We start from the raw sequence: 23,310 nt of genomic DNA, 5'->3' as shown, positions 1-23,310 counted from the left end.
ACTGTGCGCCACAGAGGAGCTTGGGGTGGATTTGAAAGATGCTTTTGAACCACTTTGCAAGTTCATCTTTGATCCCCCTTCCATCGCTCCTTCCCAGGAGTTGTGGCTCTGTAAATAATGCCAGGCATGACGTAGAAGTGCCAGTGCACTCAGATCTTAGGCCAGGCGTCATTTATTTGATTTGCTTTATAGCACTGAAGCATCTTATATTTCGCTGCTCTGACACAGGGAAAAAAATCGGAAAACCGAGGACTGTAAAGATGAAATATGTGGTTGCCATGACATTGTGAGATGGTAAAATACAAATGTTATGAGTGCCACCAACACATATAGAAACAAATGCCGTGTAGTCTCGACACATTTCAACAGTAGATTTCTTTTTTTTTTTGCAGAAGAGCCTTTCTACTAATGTGTGTTGCTCTTTCATAACCATGCGCATGTTAGCGTTAGCCCCGAGGTGTAATGGGGCTTTAGCTGCGAGTTAGCCCTCGAGTTGTTAACATGAACTCAGTTATGACTGTTGTGTCTCGTGGGGACTGTTCAGTCCACGCTGTTCCCTCAGTCAGTCTCTTTACACCCTCCAACAGCCCTCTGTGTCCCCCTTCCAAACACACACACACACACACACACACACACACACTCCAGCTGAATCAACAGCTGCACCATCGCAGTGTGGGCCAGGAAACATGCCTCTGCCATGTTGATTGCTGCTATGCTATATAGACTATAGTATAGCAGCGCGCGCACACACACACACACACACACACAGTCACGTGTGTTGAACACATGTGCGGCCTTTCAGGACATTTTCTTAATGATATCCTGTTTGATTTCACGTACAGCTCTGCGCTCGTCTGCATGCACCAGCTGCAAACCTCAAAGAAGCCATCATGTCAAAGGTTGTGCCGTGAAACTAATCAGAACCGTAGCCATTTATGTGTTTATTCATTTCAGAAAGGGCGGAGTGGCAGAGAATATGACTAAATGTATAGGTAACTTTAATTTGTGCAAATATCTCGACCCATTTGAGAGGTATTTGCTTGTCCCTCCACAAAAATAAACGCCATCCACCCTTTAAAATGGTGTGTGGTCTGTCAGAAATCAGTCCCATCTGCACTACGCTGCCAAGAACAGCAACACTGGACAGGAAACAGGTCTCTCTGAACAAGGCCCTCTTTAGAGAAAAAGTTGATGAGGCATAGGCCTTAAAGTGTGATCATTTTAGGAGAGCGTAATTGGAGTTACTTCTGATATGTTACTTTTGTTCAACGCTGCATGTTTCCACATCTTGGCACTTTTTAATGACCTCTTTATTTGGAACTCGCAATCACTCGTCTGCCATTTGCCCCCGCGTTGCCACTGTAATCTTAGCGGCCTCTGAGAGGTTTGCGGGCGGCAGTGTTGAATTGCTTAAACGTGTGGATTTTGTCAAGGAGGCGTTCAATTTAAAACCAGACACGTATGTCATGAACGCAGGAGACCAAGCCAAAACAATTATAATTGTGAAAGGTGGACGTAGAAGTAGAGGAATCTCTTCATCACAGAGAACAGAATGTCCTTTAATGTTGTGATGCATCCGGCTGTTGGTGTGAGCACGTGACTTCAGTTGATGGAGGAAAGGTTTGTATTCCGCTACAGGGTCGTTGTGATTTATTGTCCCTTTTACCAGACGGCGGTGGGAGGGTGTCATGTTGTAGATTAGAGTCCCTTGTGCCTCCAGCTAATATGAAACCCAGTAACACAGAACTCATCAGATTTTTGTTTTAGGCCTAAATTTCATGTAAGCATGTAAAATCATTCGGAGTGAATAAAATGGTAATAATAATATTATTGCTCCTCCTTCAATATTATTATATTACAATATAATATTACAATAACAATATTACTCCTCCTCCTTCAAGGATGGGAAGGAGGACTTTAATGGGGGATCATTAGCAAGCTGGAACTGTTTTTAGCTTAGTCACGCTAAATGACGCCACAGAAGACAAAAATAGCTGAGATCGTATGAAAAAAACCCTCCACAGAATGATACTAAAACTCCTTTTGGTTCCATGATTCACTCGATAGAAACTGGGAGTAAACGCAGAGCCACAATCAGGAGAATGACTGGAAAGCATGTTTCTCTGCTGCTAGATCATAATGATGCCCAAAGATGTACAGCGTGGTCCGTTTAAGAGAGGAGGAAGAATGTACAACTCTCCAACTGTTGTACAAATGTGTTTTGCAGTAATTTTATTGGCTTACAGCGCTCGGTTTTACAAGTTTTTCTGTGGATTGTGGAATCCTGTTTTTCTAAAGAACGGACAAACTCTTCTTTTTGAAATAAGAGCACTTCATTTTTTGCTTTGTTTACAACATTGAGAGCCTAAAAAAATAACGTGCAGCTGGCTTTTAACGACTCGAATGGTGCTTAATAAAAGTTCAAACTGATTTGATTTATCTTGGTCTGCTAGTGGCAGAACGGTTGGCCAAGCACCTCGTTCGGTTGCTCATCTAGGCCGTCCATTTTTATATGTGATTATAGGATGTTGTAGAAAATCAGTGAGGCTTGAAAGGGCTTCCAGTCAACCATCATGGACTCATGGAGTTTATAGCTGCAAAGTAAAAAGAAGCACACATCAGGCTTTTTAGAGTCGTCTCTCTCTTACAGGTGCGTGAGACTGGCAGTGTTGTAAAGGATGCCAAACAGACCGTACTACTTCCAGGAGAGCATATGGGGGAATTTAAGCACTTCCTTTTTGGATTTGTGCACCAGTTCCCCTAAGAGTACAGGCTGTTGTTGGTATTTGGCAAGGGGAAATAGACAAGATTTGAAAATGTTTGTAAAAGAAACTTAATTAAGGCTGTGAATTGCTTTGCGAATAAACCCACCATCCTATCTTCATTGGTGGTGCTGATGGCTCTTGATTCACTCTCTCTCCCATTTGTGGCTCATTGCTTAATGCACTGGACCACCAAGGAATATTAAGTGCTGCTAATGTAATGGATTTAAGCCGTCCTCAGGTTCTTGATCACGTGCCTGAGGCTTTAAAAACTTCATATCTTCTCTTCTCCGCCCCCGAAAAACCCCAAACCCCTGGAAAGTATTAAAGCAAACAAAAAGGCCCTTGTGAAAACAAGTATAGTGCACATGGAGGACAGAGCCATTAGGAGAGAGCATGTAAGCCTCTTATTTTTTTGGAAGGTTTGACAGTTTTTTTCCCCGTGTTTTTTTTTCCACTAACATCAACCACTCGTCATGGCAGACAGCCCTCAAGGGGTACGTTTTGTGGATTTGTAGCCAGGAAGCCGAGCAAGGTGAGCTTCCTCGAGGTTGAAAAGAAGAGTAATAGATTTCCCCTGATTGGAACACTGACAGCGTCTTGACCAGCTCCTTACTCTTGTTTTTTTTCTCTTTGTGCTATGAGCAGTTTGTATTTTTTACATTGGTACATGTGCTCCTGGTTACGATGACTAGACTTCGCGCTCACATATATATTCTTCACGTGTACGCAGTGGATATTCTTCTTTGTTTCGTGCTTTGGTGGTGTTAGGGAGGGAGCATTTGGCTGTTGAGCAGAAACAAAGCCGTGTCTGGACACATGAGCTTATATCATCAGACATATTTCAAACTGGACTCGCAGCTCCTTTGACTTTTCCCTGGCGTTCCATAACTTATGAATATATTTTTATATTTTGTATTTGTGTAAGGCTTTTTTTTTTGTAACCGTTGGATGTTAATACTTCATGTTCTCTGAAGTCAGACAATTAATGTTTCCAAGTAAAGGAGAAGCAGTGAATAGTTGTCCACACTTCAAGCTAAGCCCAAACTACATTAAAAAAATGTCTACCAAGGTCCTGCAGTATATAATACTGACTACATAATGATAAAGATACATGTATATCTAGAGGCTCATACCTTATTCTTCTGCCATCCTCTGCAAAATAATAAGAGCGTGCTGCTACAAAACTATATAATCACGATTAAAGAATCAACGTTGTATTTATTTCATTTTTCATCTGCCCATACTGACATCTGTAATGAGTTAATGTCAGCCGTCCTTCATTCTGTTTCAGATCATGGATGAAACCCAAACGCAGATCGCCTGGCCGTCCAAACTGAAAATCGGAGCCAAGTCCAAAAAAGGTGACTCTTTCTTTTCCTTTTTCTTAGTAATCTCATATTCACAGTATTCTTATATTGGATCCATTTACTTCTTCCACTGCTTTTTGCCTTGTGTGACTTGAGTATTTGTCCAATGATGGACTTACAGAATCTATGAATCTGATTTCAAGTAAGGCGCTAACTTGCCGTCCATAAGCGCAGGCTTAAGTTTCCAAATTTCCTTAAACGTATCTGATGCTCTCAAGTCATTTCTAAGATGTGTAGCAACAAAACCGAGAGCTAAACTAAACCAAATGTGTAAACGGCAGGTAACAACATAGTTGTGATAGTTTTCCAGCTGACATAAGTTAATGATTATGAGTCAATGTTGTTTTAACTAGAAATATGTTCTCAGTCATTGGACTCAGACGGACACGGGCGAAGTATTTCAGGGTTGCTCTAGCAATCATTATTCACAATTTAATAGAGAAGTTTGAAAAGATGAAACTTCATCTGCACTGAGGAATTTGTGATTTTGCTGTGGAGGAGGAGGGGGTGGGAGTCGCTTGTATCGAAGCTCCCTCATTTATTGGCCGAATTGTTCTCGCACTCTGTTACCAATAAAACATTATCGCGGTTATTTAAAGCTCTTCCGGGAGGGAGGGTGAGGCGGGGTTGAAGGAGTAGGTGTAGCTGTGCCCGCTTTGTTGTCCTCGGGAGAATTGCCAGTGTGCGTCTTCAAGCCAGATGTGGAATCCGATGACATTATGTAACTTCCTCAGTCACTCTGTACAGAAAGTAGTTGATGGAGTTACATCAGAACATTTTCCCCTCCTCTAGATACTTAATCAACTGTAAGCCCTGGCAAGTTATTCACATACAGCCATCCATTCATCCCAAGTATAAGTTCATTCACAAAACCAACACCACCTGGGAAAGATGTTTTGTTTACGAATATTTAGAATTCTGCCCTTTGATTTTTTTTTTCTCTGTGTTGCGTAAACCGAGAGGAGCCGAGGGGAAGAATGTTGGCTAATCACTTACAGTTATCTTATGAGCGAATGCGTTTGTGGGAGAAGAGACATGTCGAGCTGACTGTGTGTTTTAACAACCTGGGCTCTTGGGAGCTGAGGAGAATAAAGAATGTTCTACCTCTTACGTATTTTTTGCCTCTTAAATTCTGCCATCGTTAAAAACCTAACAGAAGCCATCGGGGAAAATTACCGGAGACGATGATCTGCGTTCCTTTCGTCCCTTTCATTGGAGATGACCAACGCTAAACGTTCTTGCTCTGTCCTTAAAATAGCTGGTGATGTAGCTGTTTTGAGTTATTCTTATCTAGAATCGTACTCCTTTACGGGTGTTAGTTTGCCGTATCTTACATTAGTGTTGTCTTTCATGTGTAGTCTGGAACCGGTTACCCTCAGCAGGATGGCAGAATACACGACCCCACCACATCAAAATGCCAGCTCCTCTATTAATTTTATCGCCTGCGGCTGGCTGGCTGTCGTTGCCACCTGCACAGGTGTGATAAGGCCAGTTGTTAGCCCCTGAGGGCAAGCCGTCACCAGCAACACTGTTGGTGATTTAATACAGTGAGGAGCCACATCACTCACTGCAGGGCTGCCACTTCAGTGCCGTGTGACACAACGGTCACTACTGTGAGATTGCCTTTTATGTTTTTACTTCTGAAAGTCTGATTTTAAGATTTTTATTTGTGCGTGAAAAATATCTTAATACTAATCCTACTTGCTAGTTATGCGTGTCAACATATCCGCAGATGTTTTGAATGAGAAAGGCCAGGCCAAAAGGACTTAATTCCCTTCATTTGTCTGGTATTTTTGAATGTAGTCCTCAGCTGGAAAAATGCTTTAGCTTTGCCAGCACGGAGCTCTGGGTCAGAAGGTTTCTTCTCCGTCAAGTGGAACTATGTAAAATCCGTGCGACTGAAAACATTCACTTTTTGCAGCTGCAAGTCTTCTCTTGCTTTTGTTTGATTTTCCAGCTGTTCTGTGCGCCAAATTAAGACTTAAGGTGCTCATTTTTTTATTCCACAATCAATCGTCAAAAAAAAAAAGAGCATACGGCACACTCCATTTCTAAAAATGCGGGGGTGTTCTACATCTCGACTGCAACACTCGTTTAGGCTGGCTAATGTTTGCCAGATGTGCAGAGCAGGTTAGTCACTGGAAGAGCTATACTCCCTCTGATGGTCACAGTTGGTGCCACAGGAGGAAGTGGAGGGATTTCTATTGTTCACAGCAACAGCTGTATGATGGGAAAATTTCCTGGAACCGGCTCAGAGACTGTGATAGGTCTCTAAACGCTCTTTCTGCTCTTTTTCCTTTTGTTGTCTTTGGTTTTGTTTTCCCATCTCAGACTGCCGCTCGGTTTTTGTTTCGTTCCTTCCCGCTTGTTACTCTTAAGATCTAGCGTCTCTTCTAGTGTGTGCTGAGGTTGCCTGACCCCTGTGACACTCTTAACAAGACCAGTGCTTGTTTGCTGGCACTCTCTGTTCCCCATAGCTCCCAGTGCACATGAAACGGAGAGCACAACCTTTTTCAGATACCTCCTATAAAACAGAACTTCATTTGTAGCCAACCCGTGCTCTGCTGCGCTCTCGTATTTTGCAGCTCCGTGGAGAGCGTCTTGGTTTGGCCTTTGAGAGTTATTCATCATCAAAAGCATTCTGTAAAAATTGGGAACTTCCCTTCGCATCGCCAATTCTGACCATCGCATTTTTTTTCTTTCTAGTTTAGGACTTTTCACTCCCAAGCTCCTTGAAAGTCTAAACATGCATCCATCCCTCCGTACGACTTTGCGATACTAAATCTGCTTCAGTGAGTCGTGTCTGAAGACCATGCTGCACGTGTGTGGATGGGGAGGGGTATTCCTGGAAGGGGGGCTTAGTCGACTTCCTGCTGCTCAGTACAGTTAACACATAGGGGCGATGGAGCATGAGTGTGTAGTACATGCCTGTGCACATTTGAATTTCTGTGTGTGTGTGTTCATGTGTTTTCACATTTGCGTTCTCCAGGGGTTCCGACATGCGGCAGAGCCAGATGTAGGCTCACCCAACCCGACACAGACACAAGCATTAGCTGTGAACGGTTTTGCTATGCAGTGTTTTGGTCATTTTCACTGAAGTATTTAGAGACTCTGGAAGCACAGTTTACTCAAGCTATGAGGACCTTTTTTACTAGCGCGACCTTCTGTGTGCCCGCTGAGCGTGTTGATACAAGAATTTTAGGATGTGGCCGTTTCTGTTGCAGGATCGTATCTAGTCTTTTTTTTTTTTGAGGAGACTGCTGTGTGTGACGGCTGATGAAGAGCACATGTAGACACGCCGAGTCATGTGCAACCATGAAAGACGCTGAAAAATGTAGTCACTGAATGTCACTGAATGACAGAACGAGGTCCATGAAAATGAGGCGACAAGCGTCACATGATTGTCTTTTCTATTGAGGCTAAATTGCAGCAGAACAATTTTCTCCAGCTAATGGTGTTCCTGTCGACTCTACTGACTGACGGATTGTGCCTGAAATATAATTTCCACAGAGCCCCCCCCCTGAGCCCCGCACGGTGTGGTTGCTCGCCGACTTAAATGAGACTCTGCATATATCAAAAGCAGCAATTACTGTGGCAGAGCTTTTCTCCGACGCGCTCTAATTTGTTGACACAGCCAGACTGCTGTGTCATGTTTGGTTAAATGGATTCAACTTGTGTCCCACTCTCTCCCATTGTTGTCTCTTAAAGGATACAACAAGGTGTTAGTGCTCTCTCACACACACACACACACACACTGAACATGCACTAAACGTGCCATCTCTTTCTCCCACTATTAATGTCTCCCTTTCTCCCTGCAGATCCTCACATCAAGGTGTGCGGGAAGAGGGAGAATGTGAGGGAAGCCAAAGACAGAATTATGTCCGTCCTTGACACAAAGGTACAGTAAACATCTTCATCACAGTGACGATAGACTTCATGTGTATGTGTGTGTGTGTGTGATCATCTCCCCCGTCTCCTCTTTCTCGCCTTTTCTTGGTGTTCAGTTTCAACCGAATGTATTTCACCTCGGCTCTCCCGCTGGCCAAGTGACAGATTGCTCACAGCAGTGTGGTACAAACTTGGCACTAATCTCTCCAGATACTCTCCTCCCAGAGCCTTGCAGTGGGTTGCATCTTGTGTGCATGCGGGCTTTTATTGCCATGGCAACACAAGAAATAAAGTACCTGGGCGACTGCACTGTAGCACCCCCTGGGGGGAGGCAATCATTCATGCACTTTGAACAGCCGAATGCAAACGAACAATGATTGGCTTAGTTTATAGCATCTAATATGGCTTTGTCACGAAAAGGCCATTTCAGTCTGGCAGATTGGTTTCTGTAATGTGCTGCATGTTTTGTTGCTTATTTGCCTCTTTTTGAAATGACTGCAACATGTGGAAGTGTTTAAAAGAGGGGAAATTGTAGGTTTTGACTGTTGAGATGGAGTAAAGGGGACAGATGCTGCGCTGGCCGTTCAGTGACGGAGCATTTCTAACCAGCGGGGAACCAGAGAGCGCAGCTTGTTCTTTGTCCTCCTTGTTGTTTGTTTATACTCTTTTTAAAATGTCACATCGCTGTGAAAAACAGACAGATTTGTTGTGATGATGGTACACTATCGTGTTCAATGTTTTTGCACAGTGCAATAAAATGCAGTTCATGAAATTTGCTTTATAAAGTTTGGTATTTGTTCAGACAATCTGTAAACTCTTCTTTGCCTGAACTAGGCCGCTTTTTTATTGCATCATTTTGTAACCTTAAATTCCATTTTAAAGCAGAAGTTTGATTATTTTACTTCCGGTCGCCAGCTTTATCATCTTTTTAATGCCAGAAAAACTGTTTTTTCAAAAGAGCTGTTAAGTTTTTATATTTTTTCAGTTGAGTTAGTAATTGTTTAGATTCCCAATAGGTGATCGGTTTATCCAAATACAGCCTGTTTGGAAATTTACACTGACGTTTTTTGGAGCAGCAGGAGCTGCTGGCTGTGTGAGATCAGCCGGTGGGCGTACAAAAAGCAAATGTCAACAGTGTTTTTGTAATTACTCTCAAAGCCAGAAGGGGTGGACACAGGTCCACACTGCAGGTTTACCTATGAGGTATAAAAAACAAAAACAACAACCACCAATTTGGCTAGCAACTGGCTGGCTAGCAACACAACACAACACAACACATACAAGCCCTGGCAGAGGCCCCGGGGGCCGTCGCACTACTAACTAACTAGCAGACAGACAAGTTGGTTTATTTGCTCTCATTAACTAATATGTAATCAACTCTGTGTGTGGACCTTTTGTTTGTGCTTCTGACAATGAGAGTCATTACAGAAACATTGTCCACATGTGCTTTTGTATGTTGAACCCGACCGGCAGGTGTAACGGTGCTGTTATGGTTCGGTACGAAGACAATTGCGTTCAAACCGAAATAGAAAAAAAATGGGTTGGGCCAGCATTAGGTGAATTAAGTGCCTTTTCAAATACAAGAATAATAGCATACACCTTTCTCCATTCACTGGCCTACTGCAAGCATTATCAATCATCATTTCAATGCAGACCTCTCTCTCTCTCTCTCTCTCTCTCTCTCTCTCTCTCTTTTTTCTGCTCATTAGAGTAACAGGGTAACTCTGAAGATGGACGTCTCTCACACAGAGCACTCTCACGTTATTGGCAAAGGTGGCAACAACATCAAGAGGGTGATGGAGGAGACGGGTTGCCACATCCATTTCCCAGACTCCAACAGGAACAACCAGGCAGAGAAAAGCAACCAGGTTTGTGGGGCTACTCCATAGATGTATACAGTGCTCTACTGTTCTCACTGAGGCATGAGAGATGGATGGAGGGAGCGTGCGGTTTACTGCCGGTCGATCAAACGGTTCTCCCCATCAAATATTTGACTCTAATCTCTTGAACCACAACATCGCACGATTGATGTTTTAGTGCAACTATATTGCATTCGGCTGCCCGGAGTGTTTGTCACCCTTCCACGATTTACTTTCTTCTGCAGTAGCTTAAGTAGTTCTAAGTGTTTTTCTTTTTTTTTATCTGTGCGTGCTGCCCGTCAGCCCATTCATTAACTGCCACAGGGTCTCGGGGTGCTGCTCAGGTTGCAGGGAGTTGGTTCAGCTGGCTGTTTTGATAGTCCAACCCAGAGGAAGCCGGCGTGTTTTGGCTGGACCCGGTGTAGAAGAGCAACAGGATCCGGTTGTAATTGCCATTGACGTGTAGTATGAGGTGTTCAGCAAAGCAGCCAGTAAATTAACTTGTCAGGTGCTCTGTCAATTTATTCGTAAAGGTCTACTTCACTGATTTCAACTTATCTCTGTGGATTTTGCACAGTAAGGTGTGCCTGCAGTGTGCAATAGACCATTGAACCTGCCAGTGCTCTGTACCTCATAGACTGTTAAACTCCCTCCAGTCCTACTCTCAGGATGCAAGTACACGCTGATAAGTAGCAAGAGACTGCTTTTTAGGCCCAAGACCCCTTAAGCTGTCTCTTTTTTCTGGTTTCAAAAGCTTACTGGCTGCAGCAGAGCTTTTTTTGTGCCGTGGTTTTGATGAGTAAATCTAGATAACCAGGACAATCCATGTAGTGGCTTCGTACCTTCCCTTCTCACTGGAGCTGTTCAAGCACAACATGAGGCTTAACTTAACAATGGTTTTCGTTTGTAAAAATGTGTTGCTGCTCACAGCACTACCCAGCAGCTTGAGTGCATATGTATAGCGTGTGTGTTTTGTTCGTGTGGAAGTACTAGAGGCCAGAGATTAACCAGACTGACTGGCTTTATGTTTGCTTAATCATGTTGTATTTTTAATATCACCTTTTTCTTATGTCTACAAGTGTGAGCAGTTGCCTTTTGAAGGAGGGAAAATAATAAGAAAGAGATCCAAACACTGGCTCTAGAGAGAGCCATTCAAGGTTTTACGTTCTCTGAAAGCTATCGTACTTCTTCGACACGCTTGGAGATGGAGGGGTGAGCGGATGTTCTGTTGGATGCAATCTGCAACCTCACCGCTAGATGCCAAGAAATCCTACACGCTGCTCCTTTAATCTGGCCTCTCAGCTTGGTGGTTGTGTTAAAAAGAAAAAAAACAGTCACTTCAATTGTGGAGGTTGTTTTTTAATCACAATGTTAGATTTATTGCAACTGTAATGATGTGGTTCAAGAATACAAAATGTGAACTGGAAATCTGCTACAAAAAGGGGATTAGGTTTTAGTTTCGAGGAAGCCTTTAAACTTGAGCTGTTTTTATTGTTTCTTCTAGATTTTCCTTTCGACATTGAAATGAAGTGCAACTGTATGCAATGATCTGAGCCATTATTTGTCTTGGAATGGGTTTGAACTGGCTAGCTGATTTACATATGTTACTTTTTATTGTGAACAGGTGTCCATCGCAGGGCAGCCAGGAGGGGTGGAGGCAGCTCGGGTAAAAATACGGGTAAGTAGGAATCCTTCTTAGCCTGCTAGCCATGGAAGCTCCTGTTGTTTATATTTACACTCTACCCACATTATTTCCTCTTCCCCCTTTCTTGGCCACACTCCCCCGGCCAATTGTGGACTGCTGTTTCGGAGTGCCCATCTCCTGCTCTTACATTGAACCACTCCATCTGTGCTCAATCATTAGCTAGCCTGACTAATCCCCTCTAGCCTTGCATAGCCAGACCTATCTCCACAGGCCTGTTTCAGTGCTAAAGAAAGGTCTGGCTGCACATATTGTCGTTCTGGTATAAGGGAAAAAATGCTCTGGCTTGTTTGAATTTCTTTAAACCAATCACAACCGTCTTGGGCGGCGCTGAGCACAAGATGCAGTGACCGTGCCCTTGCAAAATGGATAATGCAGATGGCGGAGAAGAGTGTAGCGTGAGATACACGGTCAATGGCAGGCTAAACCACTGCTCTACACCCATCGCAGTCAGAAATCCTGTTGTAGTTTACTTATTTGCTCCCAATTGCAATGCTCAAAACAGTTACTTCCTCCACAAGCAAAACATCAGACTCAAGGAAGCCAAGTCCTCTATCTAACCCTACCAATGGAGAGCTCCAGGGTTGCAATAGGAAATTGTGCACTCCAGGCACACTTTCAGTGCTTCCTCTAAGCCACAAGCACCATTCCTAACCTTTTCCCAGACCACTTCCCTTGAACGATTTGCAGGCCCCTCTCCAGCCCGTTTCCTAGCCTCTTCTTCAACCACAGTTTCAGTCTGACTGGCAGCCCGACCTCCAGCCTCAGCTCTGTGGGCTTCGGACCTCTGTGCTCGTGTGAAGTGTTACATCCCTGAACTTTTGCTGCATTTTCAACACCGCAGCAATCGTCTACAGCGAACACGTTCCTCCACTATGGACTGACCAAAACTAACAAGTGAAGTGAAGTGTGTGTGATGGAGAGGGAGGTGGGAGAAGGTCATGCTGGACATATTTGTGCGGTGTGTATTGGCAAATGTCGGCATGTACCCATACCTCTCCGTGCTTAGTGGTTGTTTTCATAAGCAGCCAGCCGCAACCCAGATCATCGACTTGTTTTGCTATGGGTAAAAACGATAATCAAACCTAACCATAGCAGGGTTGTAGAAAGAGGTTTAAAATATAAGCTGTAGAGAACCACAGAGATTGTTCTGGCCTCCAAAGAACACACAGTCAGCGGATGACGAGGGAGGATCAAAAGACAGGTTTCCCTCTCTGTCAACTTGGCTTCTTCTGAGCCTATGAGACCCAAAAAACCTTCTACGCTGTTCTATTCAACACTCAATAGTCACGACTAGACAGCCCTTCCACACATAGCTTTAATTATGTTGGAGCTACATCACTGAACCTGGATGCAATTTCCTCAAATGCAGCAAGGAAAAGTAGCACATTTGAGAGAGTTTCTTTTCATCTAATTGGTTTCCCTTTGTTCACTTTATCAGTACTGACAACTGCTGGAATACAAATTCTCAAATATATTTCTTTACAAATAACAAATATGCACAGTAATTGCTCAACAAATACATACTAAGTTGTCCAGAGTGACTTTAAGTGAAGGGATTCTTGGTAAATGTTAGCAATCACCTTATTAGCCAAAGTGCCATTATTTTTCAAATAGAAGGTGTGTAATTATGCACCAGTTTTGCTTTAATTTTGGAATAGTTTGAACTTTTGGGAAATACACTTGTTTACTGTCTTACTGAGAGTTAGATGAGAAGATTGATACCAATCTCATTTGTGTCCGTTCAATATGAAGGTGGAGTAAGGAGATTCTGAGCTTAGCTTAACTTAGCCTAGCATATCTTAGCCTAGCATATCTTAGCTTAGCTTGGCATAAAGACGAGACGGCTGGACTGGCCTCTGTCTAAAGGTAAAATAAAAGTGCCAGCACGAGCAAACCTGACTAATTGTCATGTTATATCTTGTTGATTTAATTTAGGAGTGTAAAAAGACAAATTGTTTTAACTTAAGCTAATTGTCTCCTCACTCCAGCTTCATATTGAACTGACCAACATAAGAGTGGTATCGATCCTCTCATATAACACTCCACAAGATATTTTAAAACTTTCCCCAAATCTCAAACTATTCCTTTTAAATCTGTATATAAAAAGAGGAATGAGAGGGGAATATTTGGTATTGTCATGATATTAAAACACCACATTGTCAAATGCAGGAGGGTTTATTCCAGTTATTGACCCCCTACTGTTGAGGTCGCCAGTGCACAACAATATTACTGTGTTTTTGGTTCTGGGTGGCCTTTAGACCACATCCTCCCCCGTCCCTCCTGGAACCAGAAGTGGCTGAGGTTGTGCCTTCTCCCTGAGGTGCATCAGCAGTGAATGAAATGTCCCTTTTAACGTACTACAGTGGACACTTGTAAGGTCTACTGTATTTCTGAGGCTCTCTTGGGTGGAGATTTGTTTGAGTCTGAAACAAGGCGGTTGTTGAGGTGATGGATTCTCGAGGGATTTCTTAGACTTTTCCGAGGTGGAGCTGACAGGCAGGTGATGAAAGGTCTGGCCAGTTGCTGTACCTCGAAGATATTTTCATTTTTCTTCATCGCTCACCCTTATGTCAGGAGAACTGAGGCTTTTAAACAGCGCTTTGAGTTTGAATCCATGTGAAACTCATATCTGCCAGGTAGGACTTTTTTTTTTTTTTTTTTAATAAAGCTGAGGTCAGCTCCACCATAAAAATCAGTCTATTCTTCATTCAGCGCCTGACTCCTGCTGCTCTGCTTGTCCACTCTTGCGTTTCCCTCAGTGCTGACCTACATTTCTCAAGCCCTCTGAGAGCGAGTGCTGAAACGTGATATACATGTAAGGCCAAGCACATATGGGACTGATCAGGGAAGCATTTCTTTGGTCAGAGCAATTCATGCTGCTTGCCCTTCACTGGCAGCCAAAACCATAGTGGCGCTCTGCCCAAGACTCAGTGTTTGGATAACGCTGTGTGTGTGTGTGTGTGTGTGTGTGTGTGTGTGTGTGTTCATTCTCGTCTTTGTGTGTGTGTGTAAATGTACATTCCCTTCAGTTTGTGTGTTTATGGGTGTGTGCCTTCGTGATTTCTCTCCCATGCATGCATAAATATGTGTATGCATGAAGCGAGGCCCTTCCTGTCTGCATCTCTTTTGTTTCGGTGACTGGCTGTGATACAAATGACAAGAGCTGACGTCTGTGGCTGCCCCTGTGGTTTGATGCAATGATTTGAAATGAATGTATGTGAATGAGCAGGCCATAGACTAGGACGGCCCCTTCTTGGTTAACTAATCAGTTGTTTTGGTCTTAGTCGACTAAGATTTCTTTCTCGCTTTTTCATGCTGGATGACTCATTTCCAAGAAACGTATGAGCACTTCTCTGGTAAACACGAGATTTAAAGTGGTGCTTTTGTGTGATTTGTAAACAACTGCAGCCATAATGTTTAAATCTGTAGCATACTTCAAGTAACAAAGGGTGCCTCTCTTATTGCTGGCACTCTTGACCTCATTTTGATTAACTTGTCTGGATTTATTTAAGCTGACAGGTGAGGTTTTGCCACCTTCTGCTCAACGGACTGTTGTTATGTCTGTGTGTCAGTTCACATAATTCTACAGTTTGTAAAGAAATCACCCTTTTACTGTGTTTTGTCCAAATGGTCTTCATCAGTCTGAATGACCGCACAAGCCGCTATACAGTGCCTATTTATGATTTCCCCTGTTTTCTGGCAGCAGCATAATGATAAGCTATCCAACTTGTCATAACTGCAGTATTTCAGCATGGTGGGGGTTTTCTCTCTCTCATTTCACTGTTTGTTCCCTCCTCTCTCCTTCCTTCCGTCCCACCATATTGCAGGAGCTGCTCCCTCTTGTGCTGACTTTCGAGCTTCCCGCCATCATGCAGTCTGACCCCAGCTCCCCCACTGTGCAGCACATCTCGCAGACCTACAGCCTCACAGTCTCCTTCAAGCCCCCGACTCGCCTCTACAGGGCCACCGGCGTTGTTCGCGGCTCTCAGAATAACGCCAACGCCGTCAAGGTGAGGAGGGTCTCTTCATTTTGAAGAGAATATTGGATAGTTGAGTGACTGATCGGTGCCCAAAAATCCAAAGAAGTTCCATTTACAAACGCATGCAAATCATATTTTAGCAGCTGGAATCTGCAGGTTTGCTTGATAAGTGACTTAAACGGTTACTTAATCAAGTCAAAATTGCAACAGCTTCAGTACTATTTGACCAACGGCAACAATATCAATTCTTTGTATTTTCCCTTTTTAAATTGGATCGAAATTACAAAAAGAACAAATCATAAAGTTTCAACTCCCCACATCCAGCGTGTGTCCTGTTTTAAAGTTGCTTGAATAACTAACCAAACCCTGAACTGTGCACTCCTTGTCAGTCATTTCAGTGTAACAATATTTGAGTTAATACCCTCATTCTTCTCCAGCCGTTTACATGGCGAGCCGCAGACCAAGAAAAGGTTTCCAGAGTTGCACCATGTGAAGACCCACCGACACTGTCAGCGTTCCTCACTTTTCTCGTTTTAAGTGCCTCATTACTTTCAGCACCACAGGGGCAGCAGAGTGCTGAGAGATATTTGGTCACTAGGACTGGACAGCTGCTGATTAAGCTCTCCAGTTGGAGGGAGACTCTGGCAAGTCCACAAGCCTCTCTTGAGTTTTATTTCAAATAGATTTGGGAGTTTCTCGCTGTGTTTCCACTCTGCAGCTTGTTTAAGCGTAAACATACTGTATATTTTATGCACGCACACAGATGCACTTCCTCAACTGGCATCTGAGTTGTGGCTAATCAAAGTCTGCCACGGACTCCGTTCATCATCTCTGCCAAGTCATATCTACCAACTCGCTTCTTTTTACTATAGAGCCTCTGTTAACAATATGGAGCTCTGGTCGGTTTGCCAGTGACTGCATTTGGCATATATTCATCCCTGCATTGATTTATTCATGTGTGCTTGTGCACAGACTTTTTTATTTGGATTTGCATGCTAGTGTGCATTTGTGTGTGTGTACAGTTTATATATGCAGAAGCACAGCCCCTGAGTGTGTGGTAGGTCTGAGGGGTCAGTCAGGATTGGGAAGTATGCCAGATGAAGGCTAGAGGATTAGAGGAATATGTGTGCTGTGTTATGTGGTGATGCGAGACACTAGGAGCACCTTCGAGGATTGCCAAAACCGCTGTGGATTGTTGTATTATGCTGGCCGCAGTGTGTGGATTCTCGTTGCACACTGGAAATGACTTACTTTACTGGGCCAAGTGATGGTTTGCAGAGCCGGAAAGGAATGAGGCTGTTCAACAGGCCAGCAGATGCAGTGGAAAATATAATAGTTTCCATTGATTATGAAGAAAAAAGCTGGTGTTTTCTGTGGGAAATAGGCAAAATGGCTCCACTGCTCCTCTCGTTAACTGATGACTGGTCTGGCTATTGCTCTGAATTACATCTGAGTCACATCTTTATGAGATTTAATTTTTACTGTTTGATAGTTTTACGAGAAGTCAGCACATTGTCCATTATACTCTTTTATTTTATTGTTGATAGATTTTTACACTCATGGGGCATCTTCTCCAATTATCATGCGTCCATTATAAGTTGGAAAACTTTTATTTTATATTTACCTTCACTATTATACTGTACACTGCTTAAACAAAATGAATGTTGACATTACTGTCTAAAAGATAAGTTGATTACTACATTAGGCAATTGACAAAATATGTATCTACAGCAATGATACTAGATTAATGGTTTGAATTATTTATCTATCGAGCACAAATGAAAAACATCTGCTTGTTCTCGCCTCTCAACTCTGTGGAGTTGCTGCTTTTCTTGTTTTATATCATAACAAATTGAATATTTGGGGGTTTTGGACTGTTGGTTGAGCAATATAAGCAATTTTAAGACTTAGACTAAACAATTAACAAAAAAAACATAAATAATGCAAATGGCTATCATCTGAAACTCTGATAGCATGGTTGTTCTACTGAGTATATTTTGAGTTGTGGACAAAACAAGACATTTGAGAAGGTCATCTTGGACTTTGGGAAGCACTTATGACATTTTAGAGACCAAACAAGTAATCAATTAATCATAAAAATAATCGACAGATTAATCTACAATAAAAATAGTGGCTAGTTGCAGCCCTATACCTTGACGACTTGGCATAGTTTCATAGGGTCTCTAAATTAATGTAGACTCCAAGTCTTATTAAATTAAACGTGTATTTTTATTATTATATTAATATAATTTGTCATATTACCTTGTCATCCTTGTTTCCACAGAGGGGCACAGCGCTGCTGTTGGAGCATTTGGCTGGTAGCCTGGCAAGCACCATCTCCGTCACCACCCACCTGGACATCGCACCCCAGCACCACCTCTTCATGAAGGGCCGCAATGGCAGCAACATCAAGCACATCACCCAGCGAACGGGAGCCCAGATCCACTTCCCTGACCCCAACAGCCCACAAAAGAAATCCACAGTCTACATTCAGGGCACCATTGAATCGGTCTGCCTGGCACGGCAGTACCTCATGGTGTGTACATTTGACTTGCGCTGGTTGAAAGCAATTACTTTTAACTGCTAAGCTTTGTTTTTGGGGTTAAGGGACGGCATTGGCAATAGATTCTTTACAGATTCCACAGGCTGTGTGGTAACTTTAATGGATACCATTGTTTCACTAACATCATATGGGATGTTTGAATGATTTTGGGTTTTGAGATGGGGTTTAAGAAGTAAACCATGATTGCCTTTTGGGATTTGTATAGCCTTGGGATAGATTTGCTTGGCTCTGCTCCTGCTGCTGAATCGTCCATTTATACAACGATCTGCAGCCGACTCAAGGTTAGCGTGCGTGACTTATAGCCACATACCTGCATGTGTGAGATGGACACACGCATTAGCGTTCGCTTGGCTTGAGTCCTGACTGTACACAGATTATCCTTCTTGGTGTAAAGGTAATGATCTGGTTTGCGTATACAGTCGATTTTGGTGGATTTAAACATCAGCCCAGACTGTAATTCAGAGGACAGCAGCACACTACCGTTTTTTGGACCAGGAGGAAGCGCCTCACATTTAAGTTTAAAAATGCTCCGCGGTCATTCTTGTCTTGTTGCCTGTAACCACTGAGGTTACCCTGATCTGAATTACTCAGGAACATAATCAGATGTTTGTTTCAAAAATGTGTAAAAGTGATGGATGTTTAATTACCATTGGCAAAAAAGCTTCTGCTGAGCTGGTGCATATGAGACATCTCGGCCCGTAAACGGCTTCGGCTCTCTGTTTGGAGATCCATAATGTGGGGCAGTTATTCTGCCAGAGCCTTCTTTGTCTGCGGTCTCCCATTTGGCCCCGAAGACATTTAGCAAATGCCAAAGTTGTCGCAGTGGCTAAACATGACTTTCTCTAGGTCTGGACGCACAAGAGGTAGCCTCTCACTGTCTGTTTGCAGTGAGGCCGTAAAAAACGGTTGATTCATGTGTGGAGAAGCAGACGGTGGGGAGAGGCGGTTGAGAAAGAAGACAAGGCGAAGAGGAGCGGAGCAGGACGTACAGCAGGGGAGAGAGGAGTCGGTTGTGTACTGTGTGATTTGTCCTCTTCCAGCCAGACTGTGGATTACAGCTCCAATCTCAGGCCCTGTCAGAGCCAGCCAGGCCTCTATACTGTGCTGCTAATTACACCCACTCACAATAGGAGCGCTGTCCAGCACTCAGCCCAAAATATAGATGTCTGTGGTGCTTGTGGTGGGGATCATGCAAAGCAGATTGCTCTTTGCGGAATTTCCCAAGCTCTGTGTGGGAGAAATCTAGCAGTGAATCTTGTATTCATTGGCATAACTAACATGTAGGTCTACAAATAATATAGTATAAAGGGAAATTTACTACTGTTTTGAGAAATAGCCTATAATATATGAACATGGTTGCGTGACACTGTACTAGCCAGGCTCTGAGAGATATTAGTCTGCAGCTGACATGATAAAACAAGAGTACGTTGTTGATATACTTTTAATTTTGTGTTTGCTCCACAGGGCTGCTTGCCTCTGGTGTTAATGTTTGACATTAAAGAGGACATTGAGGTGGAGCCCCAGTGTATCACAGCACTAATGGAGCAGCTGGATGTCTTCATCAGTATCAAACCGAAGCCAAAACAACCCAGCAAGGTATGACACCAGGCTTACAATCACACAGCACGAAGAGTTTCAGGGGATTTCCAGCCATGGGAGCAGTAGGGCTCTAGGGATGGTGAGGTTGGACAATCACTTTGATAATAGACGGAAATCTCTCAACAATTTAAAAGATGGATTGCTGTTTACATTTTGCACAGACATTCCTGCTGCCCTGAGGATGTATTTCATTAACATCCCCTCGACTTGTAATGTAGCGTCCGCATCAGTTCGAAATTTGAATATGTCAAATATTTGTGTTTTTCTTTAGGGACAATAATATTGCATCAATGCCACATACAGAACTTACAGCCTAAGCTAGTTTGACATGCCTGTTTGTAGATGGGCTTTTAAAATGCATAAATACTAGAGATACCTGAAAAGCTAATGACCAATGCCCATCAACCTCTACTGTACTTTGTATGTAGTGCAAATTATTATACCGGCAGTGATGTTAGCATGTAGCTCAAAGCCTCTCAGAGCAGCTAGCATGGATGCAGACTTGGTCTTGTTTAAGTTAAAACATCCTCTAATACAAGCTGGTTTCTTAATCAGATAAACGGTGCGTACAGAACCACATTTACTGAGCATTTTCAGTGGCATTAAAAAGCGTGTAATAGGGTGACCGTATTTTCAAACCCCAAAACTGGGACCCTTAAGTGTACCGCGTGCACATGTATGCGCTTATGCACACGCAATATGCCTGCTATTGAATACTGTTATCTGGCCATCTTAATATGATCTTTTATGTCAGCATTGTGCAGAACGCAGCATTTTCTTTGCCAGGTACTTCACGAAGGAATGAGCCGCCTGGAAGTTGTCCGAAAAAAAACGGACTTTATCTTCGGCATGACAGCTAACCGTTAGCGTACTGATGGGTTCTGTCAAGTTCCTTAATAATGAGTCTGAAAGAACATGATAGACTATGTAAGCACTGAAAACAAGTATAACATTATTATTGTAGTGGAAACTGGAACAATTTGGTAGTGACTGATGAAAACCATTTGAGTGTTTCACAGATGTTTGTAGGGATTTTGGGAAACCCAGTTAGAAATGAGTACAATACCAGACAAATAGGGACATCAGGTCACTGGAGTGTGTAAAATAAATTATTTGGATGCACTGCCCTATTTACGTTTTGCACTTGGAACTGACATCTGTAACTGGTAGCATTAACATCTATTTTAAGGCATACTGTTATAGAATGACCACGATTAATGAAATGACTCAGCTCTAACAACTGTTCACCGTGAGAAAACCAAACTGCTGTCCCACTTGTTCAGATGCTGCGTCAGGCAGAGAGAGAAAAAAGGACTACCAAGAAACAAATAAGCCACTGTTCCATTGGAGAATTACTCTCCGTCAGATATCACAGCATGACATTAGAGTAAATTATAGATCTCCATTTCACATTGATGAAATTTAAAAGGAAAAACTGGAACCTCACACCAAGGGGAATCGTGCCATACCGACACTGAGAAGAGTTCTGGCATAATCTGTCATAAATCAGTCACAGTGGGGAATCACAGTCTGCCGTGCATGTTTCACCTGATGGACTCAATCTGTCTATTATACCGCTCAGCTATTCTATCTAAAAAATAACTGGCTTGTTTTCTTAGTAAATTGGAGGTACGCTTATTCTCTTATTAAATAGACTTGAATTAGTGAAATACGTTGATCATTTCCATAATATATTGTGATTTACAAACTCTTACAGCGACTGTGGTGCACCTGTGTTATATCCAACGCCAAGCTCTGTTGTTACTCATGGTCTACTGTTGTGCAACGTACTATTCCCAATCATATTTCAACACTTGGCCCAGTCCTGCCTGTCTCTTCGAGGTGCCCACGTCCCATCCCGGGCCAGGGCTCGGTGCCCAAACCCGACAGGCCTGTGGGGACTGATGTTGAGGTGCCAGTGTAAACACTGCCCCAGCCCAGATCCTCTTAAGAACCCTTCACTTTAACGAGGTGACAGCTGTAATCCAAAAAGGCCCGTCCAAATGCATCTCGTAGTCTCGGTGCTCCCGGCACTTTGGCAGACCGATAAAAGAGAGTGTGTGTGTGTGAGTGTGTGAGTGTGTGTGTGTGTGTGTGTGTCGGAGAGACTGATCATTATTGGAAGCTCAACTCCGGCAAAACGCAAAGAGCAAGGACATGATTTCTGCTCACTTACCGTTTTTATTTCATGTTTATTAAGGGCAGGGTTTCTGATGATGTTGAAAATGTAGAAGTTATTTCTCAAATTGATTTAAAATATTTCCTGTTTATAATTCTTTGTTGTTGATTTAGTGCCTCGTAGTGTAATAGTCATTGAGTTACAGGCATAGCCTCATATTCTCTTCAATGCTATCAATGAGCGAGATAGTGTATGTTATGCAATTTATTAAAAAATGCTTGTCTCCGTCTCTCTCCCACACTGCCTAAATGTTTATCCTTCCAATCTATCCTAATTCCCTCTTCCTTCCTCCCCTTTATGTTTGTCTCCCCCTCATCCTCCCTTTCACTCCCTACCTCTGGTGCCAACATTCCCCATCATATCTATCCCTCGCCTCCTCCCCTGCCTTTCCTCTTCTGTCTCTCTCTCTCTCACGCCTTTCCCTTCCCGTCTCTTTTGCCTCTCTCCTTCCCATTTTCCTCTTACCTCCTTGTCCACCCCACCTGTCTTTTCTTTGCCCCATCACCTCTCAGTCCGTGATAGTCAAGAGCGTGGAGAGGAATGCAGTGAACATGTACGAAGCCCGGAAATTCCTCTTGGGTCTGGAGAGCAACGGGGTGTCGTCCTCTTCGCCCTCTGTGGCGTTGAATCCCGCCGCCAACATCCCGTCCCTCATCTGCCCCGTTGGCCTGGACATCCTGGCCTCAGCTGGCCTGGGGCTGAGCAATCTGGGTATGACACTGTCCAACTTGTTAAGAGTGTACAAACTTTTTCCACGTTGCGGGGGGGGGGCAGACAAACTGGTGTGGAAAGATAAGTAGTGATCCTCTTCTTCCTTGCAGCAAATGCATTGAAGATGAAATGTCTTTGCAGAGGAGCTAATGCCCTCATACATCAATGTCATTTTGCATCTGTACAAGTCACACGCGGAGAGAATTTTCTCCTAGCAACACACATCCATGGAAGCTATCTCTCAGCCAGATCTCCTCAAAGCCTGGTATCACCTGATTAACTGAATGCACTGAGTGCAAGGGATTTTTCTAAATCGGATACAAAGATCTCCTCAGCATCCACATAAATCACAGCCAGTGAGTCATGGCAGCATCATCTGTATGCGCTTTGCAGGACTGACCTCACCGTGATGGTATGAATATCTTTCCAAGAAATGAGTCCCGCATGTACAAATCTTTGGTCAGCCAACCATCAGAAAATCACATCAATTTCAAATTGAGTTGTGCCACTTTGAATGAGTTGTGCGTTTATGAATCATAGGATGATGAACGGTGATAACTGGCGTAGGAGTTTTAGGAGGAAAAGCAGATAGTGGAATAAGCTGACGGGAAGCAGCTCATGGCTGTAAGCACATGCCAGCAATAGATTTGTTGTTTTCTTTGGTGTATATTTATCATCAAATGCTGACCCCAGC

At 43.2% G+C, this 23,310-nt stretch overlaps 1 protein-coding gene across 1 annotated transcript in view; it reads left to right on the top strand.

Annotated features, from left to right (window-relative positions):
- bicc1a (BicC family RNA binding protein 1a) overlaps positions 1–23,310 on the top strand; it is a gene marked incomplete at its 3' end in the record, with an annotated part of 52,570 nt that overhangs the window by 20,342 nt on the left and 8,918 nt on the right. The window contains exons 3-10 of the mRNA XM_079169361.1: positions 4,057–4,126; positions 7,951–8,030; positions 9,730–9,888; positions 11,504–11,557; positions 15,412–15,594; positions 17,849–18,100; positions 19,592–19,723; positions 22,418–22,616. Coding sequence (XP_079025487.1) covers positions 4,057–4,126; positions 7,951–8,030; positions 9,730–9,888; positions 11,504–11,557; positions 15,412–15,594; positions 17,849–18,100; positions 19,592–19,723; positions 22,418–22,616 — 1,129 coding nt within the window. The remainder of the gene's footprint in view (positions 1–4,056; positions 4,127–7,950; positions 8,031–9,729; positions 9,889–11,503; positions 11,558–15,411; positions 15,595–17,848; positions 18,101–19,591; positions 19,724–22,417; positions 22,617–23,310) is intronic.

This window comes from Pholis gunnellus, assembly GCF_910591455.1.
Source record: "Pholis gunnellus genome assembly, chromosome: 11".
NCBI lineage: Eukaryota > Metazoa > Chordata > Actinopteri > Perciformes > Pholidae > Pholis > Pholis gunnellus.
The sequence above is the reverse complement of the archived record's forward strand: the minus strand, read 5'-3'. Positions and strand labels throughout refer to the sequence as shown.